The 23,475-nt window shown below is 40.4% G+C and overlaps 1 protein-coding gene across 2 annotated transcripts in view; it reads left to right on the plus strand.

The window, feature by feature from the left end:
• The window catches only part of ACVR1 (activin A receptor type 1), a 75,543-nt gene extending 53,551 nt beyond the window's left edge, over window positions 1-21,992 (plus strand). For both annotated transcript variants that reach the window (XM_051848600.3, XM_017342862.4), the window contains exons 7-10: window positions 4,398-4,673; window positions 9,269-9,466; window positions 19,807-19,937; window positions 20,776-21,992. In XM_051848600.3, the coding sequence (XP_051704560.1) occupies window positions 4,398-4,673; window positions 9,269-9,466; window positions 19,807-19,937; window positions 20,776-20,910 (740 nt within the window). In that variant the 3' untranslated portion in view covers window positions 20,911-21,992. The remainder of the gene's footprint in view (window positions 1-4,397; window positions 4,674-9,268; window positions 9,467-19,806; window positions 19,938-20,775) is intronic.
• The last annotated feature ends 1,483 nt before the right edge of the window (window positions 21,993-23,475 follow it).

The raw sequence follows: 23,475 nt of genomic DNA on the forward strand, positions 1-23,475 counted from the left end.
ACACTGGAAAAGCTAAGTCATAACCACAGTTCTGTGCTGTACACCACAGTGTGCTAGGTGGTCATGTAGCAGTAGAGTTGCTTCTTACTGTGTGGAGTGAAGATGTATGGTAAACATTCATCTGTTGTTCAGATTACCTTGGGATATTTCAGTGTTCCCTCTGACACTGGAATGGGCTGAGGTTGAACAATAAATTCAGAGTTAGAAGGCATGCTGTACCCAAAATCATTAAATATCACAATTATCCCTAGTGGACAGGTACACGTGCTCTTGAGAAGTGTGAAAGATCTTGAGACTCAATGAAAGAAGGTCACATTCATGCATCCCTGTAATACTCACAGGGTTCATAGACTCATTGAGCAAACTGCTGTAGATATTGCTGTGCTATGCAAATAGTATCTATCCATGCACTCCAGTTAAATGACCTTTGGGCACTGAGAGCAAGAGTCATTTCCATTGTTTTTGCATTCACACCCAATGTTGAGTTCAATACCTTATATAAGGTAGTACTCAGTAAATGTTTATTAAATTGGACTTACAAGAAATATTTGAAAGGTAATTTTGCACTATGATTCATATATATGAAGTTAGGTTCCCTTAGTATGAGCACATAGGATACAACATTGTCCATTTCTTATTACTTATTGGTCCATGGAAATTCTGAATCCATGAGCTCTTTCTACCCTCATCATAATCACAGCCATCTGGTTTGGTTTTACTGTTTTAGTAGAGAAAGCTCATAGAAACGTCCACTCTGCCGTCTACGGCCATACCACACTGAACACACCCAATCTCCGCTGGTCTTGGAAGCTAAGCAGGGTTGAGCCTGGTTAGTACTTGGGTGGGAGAAATGTATACTCTGTTGTGTTAAGCTTTTTTTCCCATGCTTTATCAATTTTCTGGATATAGAAACTTTGTTTTCAGTGATCGTTTTATTTTCTATCAAAGAGCATATTGTGTTTGAATTATCAGTTCATGATTCCCCTGACTCGTGTAAATTGCTAACGCTAGCCTCCTCTAACACATAATTAAATTGCACATCCCACCAGTGTTTCTGTTGGTACAGGAAGGGTATTAGTTTCATTAAATTGGACTTAGTGATCTTCCTTGAATGGATTATCCAAGACATCCACTCAATGAAGAACCATGCAAATTTTTTTCCATATAAAATTAAAAAGTTTTTTTAAAAAAATTCCAAAAATTAGATTTGTATCTGTCTACACATACATGCAAAACTCTGGGCCCTCCTGGTAGAGCCTGCTGATTTAACATATTAAAAAATGTCTTTCAAATGGATTAGTTTGAATTTAAGCTCTTCCTTCTCTGTGGTTGGTATGGAAATTAACAGCTTAAGTGGTTAATGAGACCCTGTGTCCTGTGATGTCAGAAACAGATGGGAATTTGGGAAACTGGATTCAACTTTGAGCACAAGCAGAGACCCATGATGCGACTTTGTGTTAAAGTTACATCTTTCTCAGCATTCTTTTCCTTATCACTAAAACCATAGGAAAAATTCATTCTGAAGTGTTATTTTCTACTCTGTACAAAATTGTAGTGAAATATACATGGCAGAAAATATGCCATTTTAACCACTTTAAAGGTATAGTTTAGTGGTGTTAAGTACATTGTTGTATAACCATCGCCAGCGTTTATCTCCTGAGCTATCACTTGCTCTTGAAATTACCACCTAGCTGTTTAATCAAATTCTTGAGATCAGTAAGTAAAGGAATCTCCCTAAAAAGATATGACATCAAATTACTACAATAATACTACAATCACTAACTGTTCTTGAACATTTACTATGTGGTGGGCATTGTTCCGAGCATCTTACATGTAATAGCTCTTACTCTCACAGTAACCCTTTGAAATATATGTTGTTATTATCCTTATCTTGCAAATGAGGACATTGAGGTGGAAATTTTATATGCCTTGGGCAAAATCAGCTAGCCCCAGGGTGGTAGAGCCAGTATGCAATCCTAGTAGGGTAGCTCTGAGGCCCCACAACCATGCTGTCTTACATGGTGGCCTTGTACTTGGCCTGTGAAAGCTGCCCAGGAGGTACGTTGTTCCTGGGAGCATTGCCAGTGAGAGGCTCACGAGGGTAGCTGATAACCTTACTTAAGACTTTGGGTTTTATTTGACCTCTTAAGGAGCCTAGGAGGATGACTGGTTGTTAAGTAAGAGGCTTTTGCACTAATCACTTTCTCTTCCTATTATGAACACATCCAGTGGCTATGCCAGAATTCCAACCTGAGGTAGCTGTACAATCTCTACTAATAGTAGAGCTCTTTCTTTCTTTTTCTTTTTCTGAGAGGCAGAGAAACAGGGAGAAGGGGGAGGGTGAAGAGTGAGTGAGTGAGTGAGTTCCCATTTGCTGGTTCATTCTCCAAATTCATGCAGTGACCTTGGCTGGGCTGTCTGGAGCCAAGAGCTCAGGGCATAGTCCGGGTCACCCACATGAATGGCAGCAACCCAACCACTTGAGCCGTTACTGCTTCCAGGGTCTACATTGGCAGGAAGCATGCCAGAAAGTTTGGAGTCAGGAGCAGGCTATGGGCTGTGAGCATCTTAACTACTGGCCTCAATCCATACCCCTAGCAAAGTGTTTTGACTCAAAACACAGACATTCTACGTAAGTGAACATCCAGCCCTGTGAAGCAAACATAGCTATATAATTCACTCCTGAGAGAGAAACCTTTGAAAAGAGCCCTGCTTATTTAGAAGTCATTTTTTCCCCCTGGAAGGAGATGGTTGTAAAGGAGATTTGGAATGCCTAGAGAGGATAAGTTGTAGTTTCCAACGTGGTGGTCAGGATTAGCCTTTTAGATCAAGCTGGATTTGAACTAAGACTCGCCAGAGGTCAGGGAGTCAGCCCCGCTCCTAGGAAGAGGGTGTTCCCTGTAAAGGGAACAGCCAGGACAGGAGCTTGCGGGACATGTTGGAAAGCGTGATTGGGCAAGGAAAGAGGTAAGCTCATTGTCCATGCAAGTCTGTAGCATAATGAACAGGACAGACAAAGTCCTTATTTAAGACCTAGGGGCCTTAGGGGAGGCGGGGGAATAAAAATTTGTTACTTGTTTACTCAGAGGCTGCTTTTCCTTTGGGGAAGAAATCAGGAGAGGCCACACAAATACGTGGCAGCAATTTAAAGTCTTTTGAGTGGTGCTTTTATAGTTTGCATTTATTTTTGAGAAAGTCATTAAAGATTAAAAGTTCCCAAGGGAAATACCAAGTATCCCCTCAGAATGTCCAGGAGAAAAATCATTCTCTCTGGGTTTGGCCACATCTGTCAGTACTTACCTTCTGTCAGGGAGAGGCCTGTTCCGTGGCCGCTTACTGAAGGGAGTCAGGTCTGACTTAATGTAATCCCCTTCCCTGGGCTCATGGTGTCCTATGCAGATGAATATTACAGATTATTGTGTATATTTTCCCCTTTTATTTATTTTTCCTTTTCTAGCCAATAAATGCTATCATCTTCGTTTTTTTCCGTATAACTGACAGATAGCATTGTAAGTGCTTGTTCTATTTGATTTTTTTTTTAATCAGTCATTTGGTATAAACTCACCTATTTATATTGTGTCCCAACAAAAGTGGCCAGAGAGCAGGTTTGAGTTACCTGATATTGCACTGTAAGTTACAGGCAGGGTCAGAACTGGAATCTAAGTATCTAGGTTCCAGGTTTTATGTTTTAGGGTGACTGATGAAGGCTCTATACTTGGAAGATCAATGTGATAAGAGTTTGGCACTGTCCTTATGGGTGAGCACAAAGATTCCTGTCTGAATCATAACACAATGTGAAGTATTTTTTTTAAAGTCACTCAGGGCCAGCTTTGTGGCATAGTGGGTTAAGCTGCCGTCTGTAGTGCCAGCATCCCCTATGTGTGCAGGCTTGAGTCCTGATTGCTCCACTTCTGAAGAAGCTCCTGACTTCATGACCCAGCCCTGGTCATTGTGGCCATATGAGGAATGAACCAGTTGATGGAAGACCTCTCTCTGTCTCTCACTCTCTTTCTGTAACTGTCTTTCAAATAGATAAAACAAATCTTTTTTTTTTTTAAACCATAATACTTAGAATGGAAAGGAATATGAAAATTTCTTTTTTAAAAAATTTTATTCAAGGTATGCAAATTTCATGTATTTTATATATACAGATTTAGGGACAGTGATTCTTCCCACTCTATCCTTCCTCCTGAAATTCCCTGTTCATTAGCAGTGCCCTTTGTAAGGGATAAATGCTATTATTTTCCTCTGTTGGTGCATCTATAAACCTTCTGTCATGGCGATGGGTTAATCTTTTTTCAAACAAATGATGTCTGTTGTGTAAAGCACCATTTCAAAATACTAAAAGTTACAGTGTGGAGTTCTCACTGTGTTAATTTTGTTGTTGCTCTCTCCAGGTTTCATTGCTTCAGACATGACATCAAGACACTCCAGTACTCAGTTGTGGTTAATTACACATTATCATGAGATGGGATCCTTGTATGACTATCTTCAGCTCACTACTCTGGATACAGTTAGCTGCCTTCGAATAGTGCTGTCCATAGCCAGTGGTCTTGCACATCTGCATATAGAGATATTTGGGACCCAAGGGAAACCAGCCATTGCCCATCGGGATTTAAAAAGCAAAAACATCCTGGTGAAGAAGAATGGACAGTGCTGCATAGCAGATTTGGGTAAATTTCTTAAAGTATTACCATTTTTGCCTTTATTGCACTCCAGTGTTTAATCAAGTTGAACTTCTTAGCCTCCTAATTTGTTGTTGTAAAAAATTTCAATTGTGCATAAAAACTGAAATAACTTTGTAATGAACAACTGTGTATATACCATCTGAATGCTTCTGGTAACATTTAATTATTCTTAAGCTTTATTGCATGTCTCTCCAGCTATCCATCCTCCATCCATCCATCTTAACTCTGACACATTTGCAAAGTGAATTACAGATGAAAGAACTCTTCTCTGTAGCAACTTTAGCATGCTCATTGCAATATCTTGAACTAATGTATTATTTATTCTTTTTTCCCTTTCAGGCGAAATTTACATACTGTAAAATATACAAATCTTTAGTATATTCTCAGGGTTTTGGCAATTGCTACAAAATTCCAGTCCCTCTTGAGATACAGAATTTCCCATTGCTTCAGAAAGTCACTGCAGGCTCCTCCAGTCAGCCTCCTCCCACCGCATCCTCAGGGGCAGCCAGCACTGTTGTATTCTGATTTTACAAACATTTACACAAAGCAAGTGCATAATTAAATATTCCATGGAATGAGTTCATCTTAGAAATGGCTTCTGGAATCATTCTATAACTAAGGCAAAAATGTTAGTTTGAGAAAGAGGAAAATAGGTCCCCAAACCAATTGGCTTGTTGCTTTCTGGGGTCTCTCATTTTTAGGGTACTTGGGTAATGCTCAGTATCATACTAATTGCCGTGTAAGCAAGATTATTTTCATTGATGGTGACAATTTCATAAAATCATATTCATCCTAGACACCTAGAATATTGGCTGAATAACTGTGCTAATCAGAACTGAATTGAAATATTGGTTGTTCATTACAGTGGATTCTTGAGTGTTCTTACTCTGCCAGATTAAAAAAATGGGTTATAGTCATACCATTGCAGCTATTACTAGGTTGATGAAGGTTTAGACAAAATTAGCTTTAATTTTACAAATAATTAAAGCTAATTATTCTATAAATAATGAAGTTTATTTTTGTTTTTAAGCACAAGAAAGTTAATGTTTTAGGCAAATTAATTTCCTTTGAACTCATTTAAAGTCTTTACTTTCTTCACATGGAGAAAACAATGTTTCCCAAATATGACAAGAAAGATATTTAGGATAAACATTGAAAGAGTGTGACCTGAAAGCTTTTTTTCAGTTGGTTTTAGTTGTGGTATAAAAGACTTCCATTGTTTATTCCATGGCTCCTGGAGCCAGAGTGATTTGGGATTGAACTCTGACTTCCCATAATTTACTCTGTGTTTTTCTACGAGTCTCTCTTACCTGTCTTCACCTGGCTCCAGTGCTGGCAGTGCTTACACTGGCTGAGAGAGGCAGGGAACCTTAGCCAAGGGGCTCCAGCATTTGGTTCTTATTCACTGTACTTCTGCAGTGTTGAAACTTTTATAATAGTGTCCTTGAGTATTACTCATGGAACTGAACAGTAAGTATGCCTCATAGAATTCCGACAAGATTCAGAAATTATCATAAATGCCTGGCAAATAATAGGGATTTCTCATGGTAGCCGCTGTTCTAACACAGTGGTCTGGGAAGGATGGCAAATTGAGGCAATGCTTGGCTTTGGTTTGACTCAGTGTGGAGAAGCAGGGGAGTCTTGCAGCTAATTAATCCATCAGCTGCATTTCTTTTGGCTGGCAGCCTTCCAGATAGATGCATGGGTTGGTTTAAAAATCTGTGTGAAGGAGTCGTTAATTAGAGGATAGATAATGTAGTACTGGGGACAGCTCCTCTAAGACCATCATTTGAATGTTTTACTTTATACCCAGAAATTAGGGGTATATTGTTCTGTTATTAATAATGCAAAAAAGACCAGTATTCTATTTATTTTCTTTACTTGTTGTTACCAAAAAAAAAAATTCAAACATACCAAAAATATTGAAAGAATATTATAATAATCACATAAACCTCAGAACCCAAATTCAGAAATTGTTAAAATTTTGACATTGTTTTATCTATATGTGATTGTGTGTATATTTTTCTCAATTGATTTGAAAGTGAGGTGCAGACATCATAGCACTTTACTCCTAAATTCTTCAAGATACATCCCCTGCCTAATTGTAGTTTATCACAACTAAAAATTGCCAATAATTCTTTAATATCATTTAATATCCTTTTACATTTCTAGTTTTTTTCAGTCAAAATAGCATCAAAGTTCATACATTGCATCTGGTTATTTTGTCTCAAGTGTAATAATTATTATTAGGTAACAAATCATCTATAAAACTTAGCAGCTTAGGGTCTGGCATTGTGGTAAATCTACCGCCTGCAATGCCAGTATCCTATAGGGGATCCAGGTCACATCTGCTCCACTTCCAATCCAGTTGCCTGCTAGTGGCCTAGGACAACAGTGGCAGATGGCCCAATTGTTTGGGTCCCTGCCTCCCACATAGGGGCCCCAGATGAAATTCCTGGCTTCAGCCTGGCCCAGCTCTGCTCATTGTTGCCGTCTTGGGAGTGATTCAGCAGATGGAAGATCTTTCTGTCTTTCTTCTCTCTCTGTAGTTCATACTTTCAAATAAATAAATGAATATTTTTAAAAGATTTATTTGTTTTTTATTTGGAAGGCAGAGTTACAGAGAGGCAGAGGCAGGGAGAGAGCGAGCAAGAGCGAGATCTTCCATCCACTGGTTCACTCCCCAAATGGTCGCAATAGCCAGAGCTGCGCTGATCTGAAGCCAGGAGCCAGGAGCTTCCTCTGTGTCTTCTACGTAGGTACAGGGGCCCAAAAAGGACGTGGGCCATCTTCTACTGCTTTCCCAGGCCATAGCAGAGAGCTGGATTGCAAGTGGAGCAGCCAGGACTTAAACCGGTGCCCGTATGGGATGCTAACACTGCAGGTGGAGGCTTTACCTGCTACACCACAGTGCTGGCCCCAATAAGTGAATATTAAACAAACAAACAAACAAACAAAACTCAGTGGCATAAACCAACACAGGTGTATTATCGCATATGGCCCCTTGAGAGTTAGGAATGGTAGACTGCTTTGTAAGTGTGGTCTGGTTCAGGGCCTCCTGGAGGTTGCAGAGGAGCTGCTGGCTAGGGCTGCAATCATGTGAAGGTCCACCTGGGGCTGGAGCATCCCATTCCAAGATGGTGCCCTTGGTTGGCTGTGGACAGCAGGCCCCAGCTCCTTGTCGTGTGGACATTCCACAGGGCTGCTTGAGTGTCTTTACTCCATGATGAGTGAGTGAAGGGAGAACAAACAGGAAACCTTTTATAATTTTATAATGACTATCATGTCCTAGTTTTGAAAATGCCCCGGTCACTTTTGCCATATTATTTCCTGTAGTCCAGCCCACATTCAACAGATGGAGGATTTAAGCTTCAACTCTTGATGAGAGAAGTTTGAAAACATTTGTGGGCATGTTTTAGAGCCACTACAGCTAGTATTGCTAGATTCTATTTAGACTTCTAATTTTTAATATTCTGATATTTTGGCTCTTTGGTTCTGGAAGTGGTGGAGTGTTTTTGATTTGGGAAATGTTCCCAGTGGCCCTAGAATCCTGGGGATCATCATAAAAATGGGAGAAAGAGGAACTACTCTGCTTCAGTCAAATGCAGTTGCCAGTACCTTTGCTAATTATGAAGGCTGGGATCATGTGTGCTGTCTTCCTAGAGTTCCATATAGCCATTTTCCCACATGTTCAGTGTGGGAGGATAGTTGGCTTGAGGGATCCCCTAAAGGATCATTGGATGGCATATTTTTATAACGGCTTCTTGTGTCAGTTTGGCACTTTTTGTTATATTGAGTGTTATTGGACTCCTATTCCTTTGGTCTACATTTGCATCAGTGAGTAACTGTGTCTCAGATAGACCACACCTGTATCTGTCCCTCCCCACTGGCCAGTGAGGGAAGCCAAGACCTCTGTATACTGGGGAATTCTGCAATGAGTCAAGGTTGAAGAAAATGTTTCCAAGCCACTTCACCTGTGAGTTGTGTTTTAAGTTGGGGGTCCAGTTTAATGATGTGTTCTCATGATTCTGGAGAAAAACCTGTGGGTTTGCTCACTGTTATTGCTCACCTGAGCAGCGCTTCCTGTAAGGGGGAGCAGTACTTGCAGCCATCTGCCCATTATGTAGTAATGAATTACCCCAAGTTCTCCATTGCACACTGTTGAACATTTGTGTTTGGAGGCTAGTCGTGGTGGTAGTGGAGCTCAAGTAGTGGAGCTCAAGGACTGTGTTTGCTTCTTGTTGAGCCACGTCACAGCTTACATTTATCACGGGAGCTTGTTTGTCTGTGGATTTCAAACACTGGCCTCAAATTGGTTTAATGCTTTGGTCTACCACTTACCCAAACTTTTTATCTCTCAGAAGTTTGTATATTAACCTAGTAGCCTCAGAAGATTTCTGGAATGAGTCCTTTTCCTGCTGGCAATCCAGAAGTCATCAGCAAGGGCATTCCAGGGTGTATTGAGGCAACAGAGACTGTGGATACCACAAGAGGGCACTTTTGATTGGGGTTGGTTTAAAGTCCTTCAGCAGCCTCTGAGTGGATGTGTGTTGATAACACCGTTTTCTTCTTCCTTTCAGGCTTGGCTGTCATGCATTCCCAGAGCACCAATCAGCTTGATGTGGGAAACAACCCGCGGGTAGGCACCAAGCGCTACATGGCTCCCGAAGTTCTAGATGAAACCATCCAAGTGGATTGCTTTGATTCTTACAAGCGGGTTGATATTTGGGCCTTTGGACTTGTTCTGTGGGAAGTGGCCAGGCGTATGGTAAGCAATGGTAGGTATCTGATTTAATGTTATATTGTCCTCTTCCAAGTTACCTTGATACTAACACCTTTATAAGGGCAAAGGGGAATATTGAAGTCCACATTGTACCTGGAATCCTGCCTGTCTGGCTGTAGGTTTGTTTGATTTATGCCAGAGAGGAGGAGTGAAATGGCATTGTTTGCAACACAAGAGAGGAAATGATAGTTGGAAAGCAACATTTCTGGAAGAACCTAGTTATTTCTTGGATTCTCTCTGGCTTGGCCCATATTTTACTCTTTCCTTCATTTGCCTATTTTGTATTCCCACCCTCATTCCTTTCTTGCTCTTCTTACAAGGTAGAATTAGATTGAGGAGAATGCTCACGTAAACCTAAGGGTGAAATTCTTCTGTGTTAGATATTTTTTCTTCTTAAGTTTGGATTATTGAGAAAAGGCTTAATTTTTTTGCACTCAAACGTCAATCTTAAATGAGTCAAACTTAAGTTCAGTCATTCCTATGTCTCTGGCTTATATTGATTTGTTTATAAGTAATTATATGAAACATGATGTTGCCTTAACATTAAGGAAGCACTTGTTAATTTTAACCTGTGTATCTTGCAATGAATGCTCACTCTTTTCTTTTTGTGTACCTAAATCAGCTACAAGTATTTTGATGAGCTTTACTTAAGTACATTGTATTCTGGTAGCACTGTTAATTCTTTCTAATGGACATGCCCTGGTAACTTCCTTGAATTAGCTAAATCAACCTGTTCATATCAACTGGAAACTTTATTGTACTGAGCATGTATCCAAAGTTGTTCCAAGAAGCAGAAGAAAATGCCATATATTTAGATCAGCATTCATTTTCAAAAGATGTTTTACATTTTACCCTCCCGTGACCCACTGGAGTCCGGGACTTGAAGAATTAGACAAGGAATGTGTGATGGCTTTGTCATCCCGACTTCCACTTACATTTTCTTCTAAGGATTAACATTTGTGGGGCAGTGGTGATTTTCATGAATAACAGGCAGAGATGAGGAGATTGTATGAGAAAAGTAGAATCTGATTTAATATAGTTTTAGTGTACAATAATTAAAATTGGCATGCCTTCATGGTAGCTTTTTTTGTAATAGCAGAATGTGTCTGCTTTGAAAAACCCTGTGAGGGTGTTAAAGCAAGTAGCAAGTGTTTCAGATTAAACATACAGGATTGTAACTTGACAGTTCTTTTAAAGTACCTTTTTTTTTTTTTTTTTTTTTTATGGATTCATGAACATTTTCCTAGTAATTGTTTCTCAATCCTTGGGAGTTACTGCCTTGCAATTTGTACCACTAAAGTGCCTTGAGAATTGTTTGCAAAAGAGATTGTTTTGCTGATTTATATAGTTATGAACTTTGCCTGAAATTGCACATCAACTTCATTTCCTAACCCCCCTCCCCAGTCATTCTGGAGTGCCTTTTACTGAAAAACACCTCTAATTCTGATTCGTTTATGTTAACGGACCATTTAGAGAAGGAATGGTGTCAGAATACACTGTGTGATGGGGGGAATTTGCCTCAATTGGAAAGAAGGTCGGCATTCCACAGCTAGGACAGTAGCATTTCCAGCCACGGGTGTGCCAGAACAAAGCCAAGCAAGCCTGCTTGCAGCAGCTTGAGATTTGGGCCTTGTAAGAATTCATGTTGCAAGCCTGTTCCCTGTGTCACAGGCATATACCCAAATGGCTTTTAAAGATCAACGGTGATTAATGGTAGTCAGTTTGAAGTGAGAGTCATCTGTTTAAAATTTAGCTCAACAAATGGTGGCTTGCTTGCTAGAACTTGTATTTAATAGATTTGGGAGGGGAAAAAAAAGGAGGTCTAGAAAGGGAGGATAGGATGCTTTGGTGGTGGTTTTATTTATTGAATTTCCCCATGTATCATCATATAGGCTGTTAGCTAGTTTCTGAAACTTTGTGGATGAGCTTCTGGTCTGTGATGGGGCTTAATTCTTAGGGGGAGTTAAGGGTATGCTATGTCTCATTTTAAGTCAGCTACTAGTGTTTGGCAGTGACTAATTCGATATTTTCCCCTTCTTTTTCTCTTGTCTCTCTTGTATGAATACTCAGGTGCACACAGCCACAAGTCAGTGTATCTGAATTTCAACTTGAGGTGCCATTGTTGTGGTATAGCAGTTAAAGCCGCTGCCTGAAATGCTGGCATCCCAAATTGGCACAGGTTTGAGTCCTAGCTGCTCCATTTCTGATCAGACTGGGCCATCTTCTGCTGTTTTCACAGGTGCATTAGCAGGGAGCTGGATCAGAAGTGGAGCAGCCAGGACTCAAACCAGCACTCATATGGGATGCTGGTGTCAGAAGTGGCATCCCAACTCATTGTGCTACAATCTCGGTCCTAACTAGAAAAACTTGCATAGAAAGTAAATTAAGAGAAATTTTGCCTTCACATCTCAACATTCATTTTCTTTTCACTTCTCTGTGCACACATTTTAAAAACTTAGTTGTAGTCAGAATGTAGATACAATTTTGTATCATCTTCTTAATTTGTGTGTGTTTAATATTAGATAGTCTCTACTTTTGAATAGTCACATAGTATCTTATTAACCATTTCTGTATTTTTATATATCCTGTCTCTTCCTTTTGGGACCTATGGCAGTCATTTTTGTGTATGTAACTTCTTCATTTGGGGATTAATTGTTAATCTGAAAAGATGTAGACTTAACAGGTCAAGGAGTGTGGATGTTTTTACGACTTGATGGGTATTGCCAAATTGCTTTCCATAAGAGTTGTTTTAACTTACAATATCGCCCTCACCCTAGGGTGTGATGTACCTGTTTCACTTTCTTACTGGTTTCAGGAACTGTCATTAAAAGGATATATGTTTTTGAAATTATTGCATATAAAATGTACCTCATTTAAATGTATGAATATCTTACATTAAGAAGGTCATTATAATTATGCATCCTTTGAGTTTCTGAGTCCATTATAAAAATTGATGACCGGATAGTTCTCTTGGAGCAGTATGATCCTCAAGTGAATCATGAACATAAAAATTATGTTGCATTTTGTATTTTATTGGAATTTTATATTTATTTGCTACTACTAATAAACCTCCCACTGTTTCTGTACAGGAAATGAGCTTTAAGTCCATTTTCACATCTGAACATTTTCAACAGTGTTTTTTGAAATTATTTTGGTGTTCAGTTAGACATTGAATTTGGAGTTTGTAGAAAAGAAAATAGTTCTGTCACTTTTTTTTTTTTTTTTGTGCATTTTCTGTATGAACTTAAGTCAGGGGCTTACTTTGATCAATAGTTCTGAAACAGGAGTGTGCATCAGATTGACCTGGAGGGCGGATTTGGACCCTAGCCTCACAGTTTCTGAACTAGTAATTCTAGGGTTGGAGAATATGATGCCAAGGTTCTTGGTGAGCATAGGCAATTCTGAACATATATTGAGTATGTAGAGTATTTGGAAGAGAGGGACACCCAGATTGTACAGGCAGATAATCTGCAGAAGACAAGTCAACCCTGCCCCTCTGGGGTGTTCGGTGGTCACACACCTTCCTGTGATGTGCTTCTGCCTACCCGCACTGTGGACCTCCCTGGCGCATGCGTGGATGCTACTCCCCAGAGCTGTATGGTGCTTCTCCTGGGTATGCTGGAGGCAGTGTAATTTAATCAGCCTCCATGTTCCGGGCACTGAGGGTATACTGTCTGATTCAATCAGTCCCACGTCTAATCATCATATATATTATGTATGTGTGTGCATGCATGCATGTATTTACTTCAGAGGGCTGTAGTGATCAAATGAGATCATGTCAGTGAAACACCTAGTGTGTTCCTGCCACATCATGAGTGCTTTGGTATTGGTCTCTTTCTGTTGGGAATGGGTGATAAAACCTGCCCCAAAGCTTGCAGGTCTCAGCTGTCTTCCAGTCCTCCTTTCCTGCTTCTCTTATGCGATGGTGCCTTTGTTTCCCCTCCTCACTGCGCACAGGAAGGTTCTGTGGATACACTCTTGTTTCACTGTTACTGGCTTTGATCAGCTTGTGATGGAATACTCTGTCAAAATGTGTCAAAAGCTGTTTCTATCTCATAGACAACTTCTTGCTGGCCAAGCTACACCTTTTATGGGGTGGGGCTAGGAAATACTGGTTAGAATAAGCTTGTGTTTGGCACATATATTTTGGAAAAACCTCTTCTAATTACTCCTTGAGTTTGCCAGGGAACTGCATGTGCTTCTGTTCCTAAAGCACAATGGGCTTGTGTACAGAAACCATGACAACTCTTATCTACTTCACAACTTAATACCCGACATGTTTCCTGATTTTAATTCATTCCTTTGGTGTGTTAAGGTTTGAACAAAGTGCTGAGCTGAATCATATTAAGGAAAATTTTCAATATTCATTGAAGTAGCTTTGGTTATTTGTTTGATTTAACCTTTTATGTAATTGACCGTGGGTAGGTATACAGGTAGGATAAGAGGCAAAGTTTTTTTTCTTCCATGATTTGCTGGAGTTTCATGTCCCTGATTTGGAGATCTGGAGTTGAGGAAGGCAGTCAGCAGACTCCATGACAAGGTAGCCTGCACCAGCAGCACTTTAGTAGGTGCTGTCTCTTCCTAGTCCTCTTTTCCTTGAAGAACAAATTCAGTGTTGATGTTTTAAAGCTTTTGACAGCTCTGACATTCCGTAAATGGTGTATTCTTCTCAGGGACTTCACAGCTAGCAAATGTTTGAGATTCTTGGGGTGCTTCTTTATCTCTAGATTTGGGGAATACACAAGATATGCATTAATTTCATGTAGCTCTCCCAGGATTTTACCCTCTCCTCTGTGACTTGCAAGAATATTGATAGATATTTTTAGTAGGGCACACAGTAATCTATAAACCATTGACTTGTACTGTGTTACATCAAGGAGAATGCCAATAATAGGAATTAATATTACAGTTTTAGCACAGACTCCCGAGAAGGCATTTAGTTTGAGTAATGTACATGGTTCCATATGGCCGTGAATTGCATTGGAGGTGGAGGGGGGAGGACACAGCTGTCACAGCATGTAGTTTACCTAGCAGGGGCCAGCACTGTCTTTCCAATCCCACTGGCAGCAGTGGGATATGCTGGAGTGTTGACAGGGCAGGACTTGAGGCAGACACACTTACACCTACATGCAGCTGGCAAGGGCGAGAACAGGGCTATGTAGCCCAGGGCTGATGGGGAGGATCCCAAGGAAGGTCTTAATTCTAGACCCTTGCAATGTGCAGACCACTGTGGCATTTCCTGCTTTTTGACGCACGTGTCCTGTTCATTCTTGTTCTTGTCTGCACATCAACTTTATGACGTGTACTGTGCAAATGTTGGGAAACTACTGCATGGCAACCAAAGGGTTAACGCGGGCCCATGTAGCCAATTATTGGAAGAGACAGATACTGGTTGATGAAGGTAGGGCTGCTCCAAAGCAGAGAGAACTTTCCATCAGACATATGCCCAGGAAGAAAACTGTTGTGTAAATCAGAGCCACAAGCCAAAAGCTGTGTGGGGAGTGGGTGATGAAGACTGCGTGTGCCTTCTTCGCAGCGGCCCCTCGGAGTCACAGCCACGTTTCACAGGCGGCCATGGCCCAGCTCAGTTTGTTCCCTCTGTGACCCCTGTTGATGCACTCCCCTCCCCCAGCGTTCTGGTGTCATTTGGCACTTGGAGCACTTGTTATTTTTAGTTACTTTCCTGAATCCGTGCTGTCCTCTTTGCCGGCTCACGACTTGGCAGTTGCTCGTCGGATGCTGCCTTTATAGGACTTGGAGCTCACGTTTGCCTGGATGCCCGAGTAACTTGTCGCTTTCTAACAGCAGTGAGGAGCGGTTGTAGGTCAGTGATGGCCTACCTTGGCCGCAGCCCTCACCTCCCACCACATCCCAAGCCATTCCTCCCACACTCGCCATACCCACGTGCACACAGGGAGCTTCCCTGCCCCTCTCCAACATGGGAGGATTGTAACTCCCTGTGTTTGTCCCACACCCTCCCCATGCCAACAGTTGCCTCTTCACCTTCTTCACCTTGGTTTCTTTCTTTCTTTCTTTCTTTCTTTCTTTCTTTCTTTCTTTCTTTCTTTCTTTCTTTCTTTCTTTCTTTCTTTTTCTTCTTCTTCTTCTTCTTCTTTTTCTTTTTCTTTTTCTTTTTTTGATTTTATTTATTTGAGAGATAGAGTTACAATGAGAGGGAGAGTCAGAGAGAAAGGTCTTGCATCCACTGGTTCACTCCCTAAATGGCCACAATGGCTGGAGCTGCACGGACCTGAAGCCAAGAGCCAGGAGCTTCTTCTGGGTCTCCCATGTGGGTGCAGGGGCCCAAGTCCTGGGCTATCTCCTACTGCTTTCTCAGGCCTTAGTAGAGGGCTGGATGGGAAGAGGAGCAGGCGTGACTTGAATTGGCACCCATAGGGGATGCCGGCACCACAGGCAGAGGATTACTCTGGGCCATAGTGCCGGCCTCCACCTTGGTGTTTTCTTTCCCAGGTCTTTCCTTTGCCTTGCCAGCTCCTTATCTTTCTGTGTCCATCCAAGATGTCACTCCAGGAATGCTCACTTACCACTCCTGCCTCCCTACCTCATCTGTGTGCTCCCAGCTGCAACACTGATTTGTAATGTTTTCATCTATTTTTCTTATTATTCTAATCCTTGTCACCACCACCATATCTTTTTCATTTTGTATCCCTGCTGCCAAGCACAGTCCCTGCCATACAGAATTTATGGGATCAAAATGATCTTGAGTCAGTTTGCAAGCTAACAAATAAAAATGTTGTGAGAATTTCTAACTTACTCTAAGGTATGTAAATATAGAAAATAATGGGGTGAAAAAAAAAAGTTAAGATTCTTTCTGACAAGGTTTCCATTATCTATGGAAAAAAGAAAGGGACTTGATCTTCCTCTAAACTGTTTTTCTTGAAAAATAGAACATGCTTTATATTTTTCTCACCTTCAACATTTAATGTATTCCACACACAGTAGGTTTGCAGTATCCTTTTGATTGATGGAAATAATTGTTTTCCTTCACAAGAGGAAATCCAAGTGTCTGTTAGATTTTAATCACAGGTTTGTGGCTGGCGCCGTGGCTCACTAGGCTAATCCTCTGCCTGCGGCGCCATCACCCCAGGTTCTAGTCCCAGTTGGGGTGCCGGATTCTGTCCTGGTTGCTCCTTTTCCAGTCCAGCTCTCTGCTGTGGCCCGGGAGTGCAGTGGAGGATGGCTCAAGTGCTTAGGCCCTGCACCTGCATGGGAGATCAGGAAGAAGCTCCTGGCTTCGGATTGGCGCGGCACCAGCCCTAGCGGCCATTAGGGGGTGAACCAACAGAAGGAAGACCTTTCTCTCTGTCTCTCTCTCTCTCACTGTCTATAACTCTGCCTGTAAAAAAAAAAAAAAAAAAAAAAGACTATATGTCCTTTAAAAAAAAAAATCACAGGTTTATTTTATGCTGGAGAAGCCTGACCAGTGGTCCACCATCAACCATCAGTCAATGTGAAAGAAAGAGATGTAATTATCTATTAGATGGTCTTACTTTTTAAACTTGACTCTTCTTATTAAAACATGGGGGCATTTAATAAGAATAAAGTAAGACTGAGGGAATACCAGGGAAAACTTACGAAGTTCATTGTTGGGCATCACCGAATTGAGCCCTGCTTTATTCTTCACATTCACATGAACCTTCCAGTGCTCACAGAGAAATTTCCCTAATTACCTGGTTATTATGTTAGATTTTGGAGAGTTAAGCCAGGCTATTAAATGTATTCTCTTTCAGTAAAATGGAGAGATTGTGAAGGTGTGCCTCTTACTGTTTCTTTTAAATTCATAAGGCTGGGGCCAACATTGTGGTGTAGCAGGTAAAGCTTCTGCCTGCAATGCCTGTCCATATGGGCACCAGTTTGAATCCCAGCACCGGTTCAAGTCCCAGCTGCTCCAGTTCCAATCCAGCTCCTTGCTAATGCACATGGCCCAAGTGCTTGGGCCCTTGCCACCCACATGGGGGACCTAGAAGAAGCTCCTCCTGGCTCCTGGCTTTGGCCTGGCCCTGTCCAGCTGTTGTGACCATTTAGGGAATGAACTAGTGGATGGACGATCTCTGTCTTTCCCTCTCTTGTTCTAATTCTGCCTTTCAAATAAATAAAGTAAATCTTAAAAAAATTAAACAAATAAATGCATAAGGCCCTGGAAAAGGTCTAAGTTGCCTTTCTGGGCCCATGCCTGATTGTATTTTAGATGTCTCTCAGTACTAAAAAGAATTAAGATATTTTTGCTCTACTGCATCCTAGGATCCTTAAAAGTAGGTCAGATCACTAAGATGAGATGTTCTAAGTCTTCTTCTGGAAGTAGCAGCTTATGCTCAATTTGAGCCACTTATGATCTGCTAGAAAAAGTTTAATCCATTGACTGATACACATTACACATGCAGTTTTTCACTGTGGATAAGTTATTTTAGAATTAAGAAAGTGTATCAACTAGAATTTTTAAAAATATAATTTAGACTACTTTCCATTTATAAGATGAACTCTTATTTAGTTGAATTTATGAGTTTTTTAAAAACCTGTAGTATTTCTTGAACAGATGCTCTTTATCATAGCTAATCTTTTGCATAAATTGCTTGTATTTATATGGGATTTGTGAGTGGATTCTCACTGTTAGATGATAAATGAACAGGAGTTTGAAGCTTTTCAGATTGCTTGCAGGAACTAGAAAGCTTATTAAAACTTCCCTCACAGAGACCTTCTGCTTCCCCCCACAAGCTCTTATCTCTGAGGGCAAATCTCAAAAGGTTCATGAAAAAAATGGAATTAGGAAAATCAATTTATTTTGTTGCAGAAATTTTGGAAAGCATGCATAGTTTTTATGCATTTTTCCACAAACTTCTTGAAGACCTTTCATACTTGGGAATAGAAGAGAGTTACACAGAGGAAGAAAAGAAGGCCATCAACCAAATCACCCACTGACCCCACTGTTAGGCCTTTGATGAAGGGAAGGAAATAACGAATTTTCATTTCTATAAATCATAATGGGGTTTAGCCTGTAGGCCATCTGAGTCCCATGAAATCATTTGATGTGGCCCTGCCAAAGCAACCACAGATGGGACTCTACTCAAAAAAATCTATGGCAGGTTAATTTTTTAAGTTGCAGTTTTGTGGATCTGAGAAGGATGTTATAAATATCAACATGGTCCTTGGCAGAAAAAATTTCTCCACTCCTTCTGTAAAGGAAAGAATCCATTTTCTGATTTCAAAAGATAAACCTTTACATTTCTGTATTCGTGGAATTACTGTTCTTTGTGAAAAGTAAGGACACAATGTTACAGTGGGAAAGAACAGTTTCTAAACAACTGGAAATCACTGAGAAACTGAAGCTGAAAAGTAGCCACGTCCATATCTGTTTTGGTGTAAGGGAGAGTTTATCCACCTTGCCTCGTCCTCTGCCTTCCCAGAAGGCTTATCTCTCTACATTTTATTTTGTGCCTTCAATATGAGACTAGGTAAGAGTGGCCTAAAACATATATCCGTGTCTGTAGTTGATGGGAACTCAGTACATGTAGAATGAATGAGTGGGGAAATGAGTATTTCATATGACATTATTTGCATCCCTTCCAGTATCCCTTCCAGTGAGAAGGATTATTTTGTAATTTTTTTACAAAATAATTTCATAACAAAAAGGGATATTTTGATTTTTTTTAAAAAAGATTTACTTATTTATTCAAAATTCAGAAGGCTGGGCCAGGCCAAGCTTCTTTGGGTCTCCCATGTAGATGGCTGGGGCACAAATACTTTGGCCATCTTCTGTTGCTTTCCCAGGCTATTAGCAGTGACGCAAACATTCATATGGGATGCCAGCATCACAGGTGGTGGCTTTACTCACTGTGCCACAGCACCAGTCGCTGATCATAGTTTTGATTTGCTTATTTGCCTGTTTGTGAAAAATTGTTATTTCTATTCCTGGTTTGAAATCATTAGATCTTTGTACTTTCTTTGAGGTGTCTTATCCCTTTCTGATCACCAAAGGAATTTTGTCCTAGACCTGCTATGCTTTATTGGGCACAATAGAGCTGTGCATATCTACTATTGCAGCATTTTTTTTTCAATAACTGTGATTATAAGAGAAGTGGTCATATAGTTTCCTCTAACAGTTACCATTCCTGTAATTCCCTGCAAGGTATATACTTATTGCCTTGTTCTCTATTTACTTTAGGTTCTACCTGTAGGATCCAGAGCTGCCTTGGAGCATGAGGAAAGCGATCAGTTAGGTCTTTCCCCTGTCCCATTACAGTCTGTGACAGCCCTCCTAGATCCCCGGGGCAACCTCTACTCCCTTGCTGACCTAACGCCGTGCTTGTCCCATTGCAGGTATAGTGGAGGATTATAAGCCACCATTCTATGATGTGGTTCCCAATGACCCAAGTTTTGAAGATATGAGGAAAGTAGTCTGTGTTGATCAACAGAGGCCAAACATACCCAACAGATGGTTCTCAGACCCGGTAAGAGTTTCTGTATTTTGGAGCTGTCCTCATCTGCTGTTTGCTCGCTCTTGAGTTTGAGCTGGTGAAGTATCTGCATCATCTGCCCTGTGTGTCTGTTGCCCTTCCTCCCTATTTTATGAATTAGGCTCCTAAACCTTGCTGAATAGATTCGGAAAAGGAATTGTGCCTGATAGATCTTGCTAACTAACGACCCTATTTATGAGAATTTCAGTGATTTACTAGCTCTCCAGGAATTAGGACATTCATTCCTACTACTGCTAGCCCTAGGGCTGTAGTTTCAAGGGTAAACCAAGAAACCCTTGAGTGCTGGTTTGAATCTCCTGTCCATCTACATACCTGAAATTCCAAACATAAGCTACTCAGTGCTGAAGATCCTGTAGTCATAAATACAAAGGTACTTCAAAAAATTCGTGGAAAATTGGAATTAAATGGTAAGTTTATTTTGGTATAAAAAGTTTTGAAATCCCTGCATTCTTACAGTAGCAGATCTCAAACACTGAGAACTAATACATTTGTAAATTGTAGTATTATCTCTGGTTTTGTATTACTGCTGTTAATGCCCATAACAGTATCAAGGGGTGCATCATGGCCTGTGTAATTTACCTGATAAAGTAAGCTGGTAGTCCAAAGGACAGAGTCCATGAAACTTAAGAGCAGCTTCTTTATCAGCAGTTAAGACCTTGAGTATTTGCTTAAAGAAGATGGAAAAATAATGGCACCTTAACTTCACAAGACCTGCCAAGTTCTTCAGAACAGCTGACGTGGCTCCTGCCCAGCTTCCAGGGTCATTGAAAAGCCAGTTTGTCATTGTAGTGTGTGTCCTTTCTCTCCACAGACACTAACCTCTCTGGCCAAGCTGATGAAAGAATGCTGGTATCAGAATCCATCTGCAAGACTCACAGCTCTGCGTATCAAAAAGACTTTGACCAAAATTGATAATTCCCTAGACAAATTGAAAACTGACTGTTGACATTTTCGTGGTGTCAAGAAGGAAGATGTGACATTGTTGTTGTCCAGCTGGGACCTCATACGGCCTGACTGGCTGTCAGAACAGAATCCCTGTCTCCCTCCCCAAGTGGCTGCTCTGACAAGGCAGATATCTTACCCAGCTGTGTGCTGGGGAGACACCAAAACCACCCTAACCTCGCTCAACGACTGTGAACTGGGCATTTCACGAACTGTTCACACCACAGAGACTAATGGTGGGCAGACACTGCTGCAAAGGTAGGGAACTGGAGGAACACAGAGAAATCCTAAAAGAGATCTGGGCATTAAGACAGTGGCTTTTGCATATCTTTCACAGGTCTCCTAGACACTCCCCACGGGAAACTCAAGGAGGTGGTGAATTTTAATCAGCAATATTGCCTGTGCTTCTCTTCTTTATTGCACTAGGAATTCTTTGCATTCCTTACTTGCACTGTTACTCTTAATTTTAAAGACCCAACCTGCCAAAACATTGGCTTTGTACTCCACTGGGCTGTCTTTGGATAATAGGAATTCAATTTGGCAAAACAAAATGTAATGTCAGACTTTGCTGCATTTTACACATGTGCTGATGTTTACAATGATGCCGAACATTAGGAATTGTTTATATACAACTTTGCAAATTATTTATTACTTGTGCACTAAGCAGTTTTTACAAAACTGCTGTGTGCAAATGTTAAAGCTTATTTTTATGTGGTCTTATGATTTTATTACCGAAATGTTTTTAACACTATACTCTGAAATGGACATTTTCTTTTATTATCAGTTAAATTCACATTTTAAGTGCTTCACATTTGTATGTGTGTAGACTGTAACTTTTTTTTCAGTTCATATGCAGAACGTATTTAGTCCAGTACCCATGTGACACCACCGAATATATTACTGATTTAGAAGCAAAGATTTCAGTAGAATTTTAGTCCTGAACGCTGTGGGGAAAATGCATTTTCTTCGGAATTATCCATTATGTGCATTTAAACTCTGCCAGAAAAAAATAACTATTTTGTTTTAATCTACTTTTTGTATTTAGTAGTTATTTGTATAAATTAAATAAACTGTTTTCAAGTCAAACAGTGAAATTGTTTTTTAGTGTATGAAAAAGATCTGCATAACATAAAGCATTTTGCAATAGAAACACAAAATTTGTAAACTGATTTTGCTTTTCAGTTCTGATGATGACCTTGAGGGTACAATAATGATGTACTACAGCTTGAATTTGGTATCAGAAAATTTGATTTCTATCTGTTTCTTCTCTTGGCTGTGGTTATCTTTTTCCCTTTAGTTTCCCCAGCTATAAATCAGTTCTGTTACAGAACTCTCTGACCTGCCTTTCTCCCAAGGAGACTGCGAATACAAGTGGGAGGAAGGGTAGCAAAGCATTCGGTTTAGTAGTAAGTCCGATGTGAGCGTAAAGCGGTCTTAGTCCTTAGTCCCACCTTGCTGCTTGGGAGAGTCCGATCTTGGTGTTTCTCACTTCTTGTATGCAGCAGGAGTCGAAACAGTAGGGTTTAGAGCAGTCCAATAAGAGAAGAGGGGAGAAAATCCTCGAGCGTCCTGCAGAGGTAAGTTAGTAACCTCATTAGCATGCCTTCACTCGGAAAGGATATATTCTAGTCACATTTAGTGTCTTTGAAAATTAAAAAATAGATTTTTGATTCATGTTATACATAACATTTACTATCTAAACAGTTTTTAACTTTACAATTCAGTGGTATTAAGTTTGTTCCTGTTATTGTTCTACTGTCTCTGTCATCCATCCACAGGACTTTTTCCATTTTGTAAAACTGACTCTGTTTCTATTGAGCAATGACTCCTCATTCCCCCGCTCCTTACAGTCCTGGCAGCCATCATTCCGCTGTCTGTCTCCGTGAGTTTGACTCTAAGGACCGCAGATACTCTAAGTGGAATCAAACAGTGTTTTTTCTTTAATGAGAGTGGCTTATTTCATTTTGCATGATGCCTTCAGTGTTCATCCATGTAGCATAGTACCTAAATTTCCTTCCTTTCTTAGGCTGAACAATATCCCAGGTATATATATGCAGCATTTTGTTTGTCCATTTATTTACCCATTGATGAATACTTGAATGGCTCCTAACTTTCTTCTGTTGTAAATATTACTGCCACAGACGTGAGTTATAGATATCTCTTGGGTTCTTAGGGGTATAATCAGAAGTGGAATCGAGTTACTTTTGATTTTTATTGAACTATCACATGCTTAGGTAAAAGTACATCCATATAAAAATATAGAGCTTAATGAGTTTTTGTAAATTTTGATAACTTGGTTACACCCATGAGAACAACATGCATTCTGAAGTCCTCTTCTTGCCACCCCCTCTGCTACCTCACCAACCCCAAGAGCAGCTACTTTCCTGACTACCACTGTACCAGCTTATTACTAAACACTTTCTCATGGAATCATGCAAAATGTATGCATGCAGGAATGGCTTCACTAGGTGATAGAGTATGATACACTTCAGCTTTAGTAGATACTACCAAATTATTTTCCTAAAAGGGTTGCTCAGTGTGTGTCCCCATCAGGTGGACATGAAAGTCC

This window comes from Oryctolagus cuniculus, chromosome 3 (assembly GCF_051225735.1).
Source record: "Oryctolagus cuniculus isolate XC-2025 breed Fujian yellow rabbit chromosome 3, ASM5122573v1, whole genome shotgun sequence".
NCBI lineage: Eukaryota > Metazoa > Chordata > Mammalia > Lagomorpha > Leporidae > Oryctolagus > Oryctolagus cuniculus.